The 7688-nt window shown below is 45.8% G+C and overlaps 1 protein-coding gene across 2 annotated transcripts in view; it reads right to left on the bottom strand.

The window, feature by feature from the left end:
- The window catches only part of MORN4 (MORN repeat containing 4), a 21202-nt gene that overhangs the window by 3391 nt on the left and 10123 nt on the right, over positions 1 to 7688 (bottom strand). Inside the window, exon 2 of one of the 2 annotated variants that reach the window (XM_011951174.1) lies at positions 1808 to 1905. The exons of the other annotated variant lie outside the window; for it this stretch is intronic. Within the exon in view, the coding sequence (XP_011806564.1) occupies positions 1808 to 1874 (67 nt within the window). The 5' untranslated portion in view covers positions 1875 to 1905. The remainder of the gene's footprint in view (positions 1 to 1807; positions 1906 to 7688) is intronic. 2 annotated transcript variants of the gene reach the window in all.

Here is a 7688-nt window from a genome sequence, read left to right as displayed (position 1 = left end):
TAAAAATACAAAAATTAGCTGCGTGCAGTGGCGCGTGCCTGTAGTCCCAGCTACTTGGGAGGCTGAGGCAGGAGAATCACTTGAGCCTGGGAGGCGGAGGTTGCAGTGATTCAAGATCGGGCTATTGCACTCCAGCCTGGGCAACAAGAGCGAGACTCCGTCTCAAAAAAACAAACAATAGCTGGCTGGGTGCAGTGGCTCACGCCTGTAATTCTAGCACTTTGGGAGGCCGAGGAGGCAGGTGGATCACCTGTGGTCAGGAGTTTGAGACCAGCCTGGCTAACATGGTAAAACTCTGTTTCTACTAAAACGACACAAAATTAGCCGGGCATGGTGGTGGTGTGCTCCTGTAACCCAGCTACTCAGGAGGCTGAGGCAGGAGAATCCCTTGAGCACAGGAGGTGGAGGTTACAGTGGGCCGAGATCATGCCATTGAACTCCAGCTTGGGCAACACGTCTCAAAAAAATAAATAGCTAACATTTATATTTATAGTGCCTTTACTATGTGCCAGCCTCTCTTCTTTTTTTTTTGAGACAGAGTCTCGCTCCGTCACCCAGGCTGGAGTGCAGTGGTGCGATTTTGGCTCACTGTAACCTCTGCCTCCTGGGTTTAAGTGATTCTCCTGCCTCAGCCTCCCCAGTAGCTGGGATTACAAAGTGTTGGGATTACAGATGTGAGCCACTGTGCCTGCCCTAAATTACTGAGTCTTGAGAAATTGTACAGGTGTGATGTGACCTTGCCTCCTTCAATCCCACGCCTTTCTTCCTGGTTTTCAAATACCTGGTGTCCCCTCTAATGTGGCCTGTTAGAGGAGAGACTTTCTGAGGTTCTACTGGGTGGGCTGTATCCACCACAAGAACTCCCTTGAATTCTGTTTGAAAGGCATGATTACTCCTGCAACATCTTGCTCTGTTTTCTGGTCAGTTCAGAGAGTAAGCACAGCCCCACTGACATAACGAAGCTCAAACCAGTGCTGCCAATCAGGCTGTTAGATTTGCCCAGCAGCTTTAAGGTGCTAATGGGGTACTGGTTTTTTTTTTTTTTCCTCAGAGAGGCAGTGTAGTTAGATGTTGAGGACATCGAGTCAGGCTGCCTGCTGTGTTTGCCTTCTTGTTCTACTACTTAGAGTTCTGTGATCTTGAGTAAGTTACTTAGCTTCTCCTTGCCTCAATTTTCTCATCTGTTAAATGGGAATAATAATAGTATGTGCCTACCTCATAAGGTTGTCATGAGGATTAAATAAGATGATAAATACAAAATGCTTAGAAGAGAGGCTGGCATGGGCTGGGTATGGTGGCTGATGCCTGTAATCCCAGCACTTTGGGAGGCCGAGGAGGGCAGATCACCTGAGGTCAGGAGTTGGAGACCAGCCTGGCCAACATGGTGAAACCCCATCTTTACTAAAAATATAAAAATTAGCCGGACATGGTGGCAGGTGCCTGTAATCCCAGCTACTCAGGAGGCTGAGGCACGAGAATCGCTTGAACCCGGGGGGGCAGAGGTTGCAGTGAGCCAAGATTGCACCATTGCACTCCAGTCTGGGCAACACAGTGAGCAAGACCTCATCTCAAAAAAAAAAAAAAAAAACAGAAAGATATAACTCATTCCTGGAGGTTGAATTAAAAATAGCATTTTTGAATTCCTTTATTTAATCCTAAAATGGAATAAAGGAAAGGCAGGGACTATGTGGAATTAAATCCTGGAGTTGAAAATGAAAACCCATAAAGTTGGCTACATGTGCTGATGTATTTGTCCTCCAGCAAATGAAGTGTTCATCATTGGACACTCCGCAGGGGTCCTTCTCACCCTCCTTCCATTCGCCACGATATTCCTCCCCACTGGAGTAGGTGAAGGAACCTTTTGTCAGGGTCATGGTGACAGATTACAGGATAAAAGGACGAAAACTGTAGGAAATAAGCAGAGGAGAACCAGTGTCATGGAATGGCGGGAGGAAAGGACTGCAAAGCAATTTTGTAGATACATTCTAAAGGCCACCAGCCTGGTAAGTATATGCTGCCTTAGGTGCATTTAACCAAAATACCCATGTCTCCAACAACCACCAGCACCATCAACTCCACCTCTGCCCAAGTGCTCTTATCCTCCTGCTTATCTTAAAAGTTTTCAGCCAGTTCCTATTTTCTATGACCTGGGATGGAAATGGAGGATTAATCTACAAATATTTACTTGATACCTACTACGTGCTCAGTTGATGTATAAAATACAGTATCTTCCCTTGATGAGTTTACAATCTAGTTAATAAGACTAACAATTGAAACACTGAATTATGCCAGAGATAATGTGATCAAGTGCCAACTTGGATGGCAGAGATTAACAAAGACATGAGATGGCCAGAATTTAAAACAAGCAGACAAGCAGTGGAGAAGGTAAAGAACAATTCCAGAATCAGAAAACATAGGGAACAGGCCAGGGGCAGTGGCTCACGCCTATAATCCCAACACTTTGGGAGGCCGAGGTGGGCGGGATCACCTGAGGTCAGTAGTTTGAGACCAGCCTGGCCAACGTGGTAAGATCCCGTCCCTACTAAAAATGCAAAAATTAGCTGGGCATGGTGGCGGGAGCCTGTAATCCTAGCTACTCGGAAGGTTGAAGCAGGAGAATCACTTAAACCTGGGAGGAGGAGGTTGCAGTGAGCCAAGATCACACCACTGTTACTCCAGCCCGGGTGATGGAGCAAGACTCTGTCTCAAAAAACAAAAAAAAGGAAAACATGGGGAACCAACACTCAAAGGGCGAGGAACACTCTAAGGGCAATGTGAACACGAGATGTTCCACTGCAAAATAAGAAGCCTGGTCTCATTACAGTTGAGGGTTTATTTGGGGAGTAATAGGAAATAAGCCTGTGTAGGTACATGTAGCCACAATCTTAAAGTTGAAGACAGACCTGGTGTAGTGACTCACACCTGTAATCCCAGCACTTTGGGAGGCTGAGGTGGGAGGATCACTTGAGCCCAGGAGTTCAAGATCAGCCTGGGCAACATAGCAAGACCTCATGTCAAAAATGTAAAATTAAAAAATAAAAAATAGGCTGGGTACGCACGGTTGCTCACGCCTGTAATCCTAGTACTTTGGGAGGCTGAGGTGGGCAGATCACGAGGTCAGGAGTTCGAGACCAGCCTGGCCAACATGGTAAAACCTCATCTCTACTAAAAATACAAAAATTAGCCAGGTATGGTGGCAGGCGCCTGTAATCCCAGCTACTCAGGAGGCTGAGGCAGGAGAATTGCTTGAACCCGGGAGGCAGAGGTTGCAGTGAGCTGAGATCACACCACTGCATTCCAGCCTGAGTGACAGAGCAAGACTCTGTCTCAAAAAGTAAATAAATAAATAAATAAATAAATAAATCTGAAAAGAACCTCACGGATTTAGTCCAACCTCTCATTTTATAGGAGAAATAGAAACCCAGAGAGGTAATCAAGTTTGTTGGCAGCCTCCCGTGACTATGCTAGTCCTTTTTCCCTGTACAGCATAGCCTCTGCTTTTAGCTCAGGCTAACTCAAAGAGACCTTTGAAAGCTGGGCGTAAGAGTTTACAGCACATGAGGGAGGGAAAGAGGCGGCCTCTGCAGGTTTGTGAACCAGGATGTAATATGATGAAGGCAGTGTGTAAGGAAAATGAATGTGGTAGCGTGAAGTGCGATGAATTGAAGCAGCAAGTCCATAGTCAGAAGAGCTTGCAAGGAAGGGAAATATGATAATGCAGCAGATTGTAAAAATGGGCAGAGTTATTCTTCCTCCGTTCATGACCCTACAATGTGACAAGGCAGATCCTCCCATTAAGAGACAGAGTTAGCCAGGTGCGGTGGCTCATGCCTGTAATCCCAGCACTCTAGGAGGCTGAGGCGGGTGGATCACCTGAACCAGACTGGCTATCATGGCGAAACCCTATATCTACTAAAGATACAAAAGATTAGCAAGGCGTGGTGGTGGGTGCCTGTAATCCCAGCTAGTCGGGAGGCTGATACGGAAGAATTGCTTGAACTCGGGTGTCAGAGGTTGCAGTGAGCTGAGATCGCACCACTGCATTCCAGTCTGGGCGACGCAGTGAGACTCTGTCTGAAAAAAAAAGAGAGGCAGAGTTTATTTATTCCTCTACCCGCTGGATCTGGGTTGGCTATGTGACTTGCTCTGGATGGTGGAATGTTCGCAAAGGTGATCTAGCAGAGGTCTGCAAAGCACCTGTGCACTAGGCTTGCCCTCTTGCTATACTTGGACCTGCTCTGCCCCCATGTAAATAAGCCCAATCTAGTCTACTGGATGGTGAGACCCTATCCCAGCTGGCCACAGATGAACAAATAGCTCAGGCAAGACCAGAAGAACTGCACTTCTGAGCCCAGCCCCAAACTAGCGACCACAGACTCACAGGATAAATAAATGGTTATTGTTTCAAGCCACTGTGTTTTCTGGTGGTGTGTTATTACCCAGAAAAAGCTACTGATACATTCAGGCATGAGTCTGGGAGATCACAGTATAATGGGAGCAGAAGGAACAACTAGGATGGATACATCATAGGAAAACCATCAGTAATATTTGGGGACTGGCTAGATATGGCTTCCACTAGTGGTGAAAAGATGTATTGAAGGATATCCTATAAGAAGGGAACTGCACAGTGGCTCAAGCCTATAATCCCAGCACTTTGGGAGGCTGAGGCTGGCAGACCACTTGAGCTCAGGAGTTTGAGACCAGCCTGGGCAACATGGTGAAACCCCATCTCTACCAAAATTGCAAAAAATTTAAAAAATTAGCCGGGTGTGGTGGCACGTTCCTATAGTCCCAGCTACTTGGGAGGCTGAGGTGGAAGGATCGCTTGAACCCAGGATCGCTTGAACCCAGGAGACAGAGGTGCAAGTAGCCAAGATCACGGCACTACACTCCAGCCTGGGTGACAGAGGGAGACCCTGTCTCAAAAAAAAAAAAAAGAAAGAAAGAAAAAGAAGAATAAGGGAATTAAGATAACCCCAAAATCATTAAATATAAACAGAGGCAAATAGCATGTCATTTGATATACTAAAAAATACAAGCCCTATTTCTTTTTTAATTCCCTAGGTCTTTTCATTCATCCCTTCATCTTTCATTTACTTATCTATTTATTTTTTAGAGACAGGGTCTTGCTCTGTCACCCAGGCTAGAGTGCAGTGGCACAATCAGAGCTCACTGTAACCTCAGACTCCTGGATTCAAGGGATCCCATCACCTCAGTCTCCAGAGTAGCTGGGACTACAGGCACACAGAGCTACCTCCTCATCTTTTTCAGATCTAAGCAATTCAATGTTTTCTCCAGGGATTTTGACAATGCAGATTCCTAGGCCCAAACTCAGACTTACTGAATCAGATTCTGTCTAGTCAGAGCCCGGGAACCTGCAGTTTTAATAAGCACATCATTAGATCCTTACTTCAAAGCTTGGGGCCTACTACTACAATAAACAGAAATACTGTGTGTGAAAAGTTCTCTGAATGATAAATCACTGTTGAAAAGTCCTTTATCAACCAAGCATGGTGTCTCATGCCTGTAATTCCAGCACTTTGGGAGGCTGAGCAGGGACAACTGCCTGAGCCCAGGAGTCTGAGGCTGTAGTAAGTCATGATAGTGCCACTGCAGCCTGGGTGACAGAACGAGACCCTGTCTCAGAAAAAGGAAAGAAAGGAAAAAAAAAGTCCCCTCTGATTAGTAAGTAACCTAGAGTCTGACCCTGAGGCATCTGACTGAGTTCCAATAGGACAAGGACACATTTTCCTCAGAGTACTGGGGCCAGACTTGGCAGACAAACAGGAAAGAATTCTTTTTTCCTTTAGAGACAGGGTCTCATTATGTTACCCAGGCTGGACTTGAACTCCTAGGTTCAAGAGATCCTCCAATCCCCTCTTAGCCTTCTGAGTAGCTGGAACTACAGGTGTATGCCACTGGTCCCAGCTCAAAACCAGACGGGGTTGTTTTTTTTTTTTTTTTTTTTTGAGACGGAGTCTTGCTCTGTCGCCCAGGCAGGAGTGCAGTGGCACAACCTCGGCTCACTGCAAACTCTGCCTCCCGGGTTCACGCCATTCTCCTGCCTCAGCCTCCCGAGTAGCTGGGACTACAGGCTCCCACCACCTCACCCCACTAACTTTTTGTATTTTTTAGTAAAGACGGGGTTTCACTGTGTTAGCCGGGATAGTCTCGATCTCCTGACCTTGTGATCCACCTGCCTTGGCCTTCTGAAGTGCTAAGATTACAGGCGTGAGCCACCGCTCCTGGCCACAAGATTCTTAAATCTTGGGGGCCTGGTGCCAACAGCTAGCTTCCTTTTTCTTCAAGACCCAAAGAAGCCAAAACCTCATCCAGTCAAGATGGAGTTCCAAAGAGTGGGTTCCATAGTTTCATAGCACAAAAGGGGTCTGGTATATTTTATACAAAAGTGATGCTTTAAATATTCAACTAAAACAACACATATGTTAAATTTACTTTCTCCACATTGTCATGGTGGACAGTGCTAGATTTATATTCCAATTCAGTTGGCACAACCCTCTCTAATAATCAATTGCACTAACCCCAGAGAAGCTGTCTGAAATACCTTTATAACAGAAGCTAACACTTACTGACCTCTTATTGTGTTCCATCAGTGCTGTTTTGTTTGTTTTAAGAGATGAGGTCTCACTGTTACCCAGCCTAGAATGAGTGGTATGATTATAGCTCACTGCAGTCTCAAACTTCTGGGCTCAAGTGATCCTCCCACCCCATCCTCTCCAGTTGCTGGGACTAGAGGTGTGTGCCAACACACCTAGCTACTTTTCCAATTTTTTGTTGAGATGGATATTGCTATGGTGCCTAGACTGGTCCTGAACTCCTGGCCTCAAGTGATTCTTCCTCATCAGCTTCCACTGGTGTGAGCATCAGTGTTTTTTGTTTTGTTTTGTTTTTGAGACGGAGTTTCACTCTTATTTCCCAGGCTGGAGTGCAATGGCGCGATCTCGGCTCACTGCAACCTCCGCCTCAGCCTCCCAAGTAGCTGGGATTACAGGCATGCACCACCACGCCTGGCTAATTTTGTGTTTTTAGTAGAGATGGGTTTTCACCATGTTGGTCAGGCTGGTCTCAAACTCCTGACCTCAGGTGATTCACATGCCTCGGCCTCCCAAAGTGCTGAGATTACAGGCCTGAACCACTGCGCCCGGCATGAGCATCAATGTTTTTAAATGTTTTAAAATGTTATCTAATTTCATCTCACAACAACTTTTTGGGGTGGGTATTATTATTATTTCCACTTTAGGGATGAAGAAACTAAGGTGCAGAGAGGATAAGTAAATTAACTAAGGTCATACTTTAACATGTGGAAACTAACACGTGAAAGTTAGAATCAGAGCTCTGACAGCTGACCTTGCTGGCGCAAGTTCTTGCACTAACTTGCTAACTCATACCATCCTATCTTATCTGGCCTCCCAGGATAATATGGTGGTGTTGTAGACTCTGAGCACAGAAGGACTTGAGTTCAAATCCGAGTTCACTGTATAATTATGGGCAAGGTATTTATGCATCTCTAAATCTCAGTCTCCTCATCTGTAAAGTGGAGATAATATATGTATTTCACAGAGTTGGCAGGTGGACTCAGTTAAATATCTGAGAGTCAGTGGGTGACAGGAAAGAAAAATAAAAGAAAGAAAATGAGCTGGGCGCAGTGGCTCAAGCCTGTAATCCCA

This window comes from Colobus angolensis, unplaced genomic scaffold (genome assembly GCF_000951035.1).
Source record: "Colobus angolensis palliatus isolate OR3802 unplaced genomic scaffold, Cang.pa_1.0 Scaffold316, whole genome shotgun sequence".
Classification (NCBI taxonomy): Eukaryota; Metazoa; Chordata; class Mammalia; order Primates; family Cercopithecidae; genus Colobus; species Colobus angolensis.
This window is presented reverse-complemented; position numbering and strand designations above follow the sequence as displayed.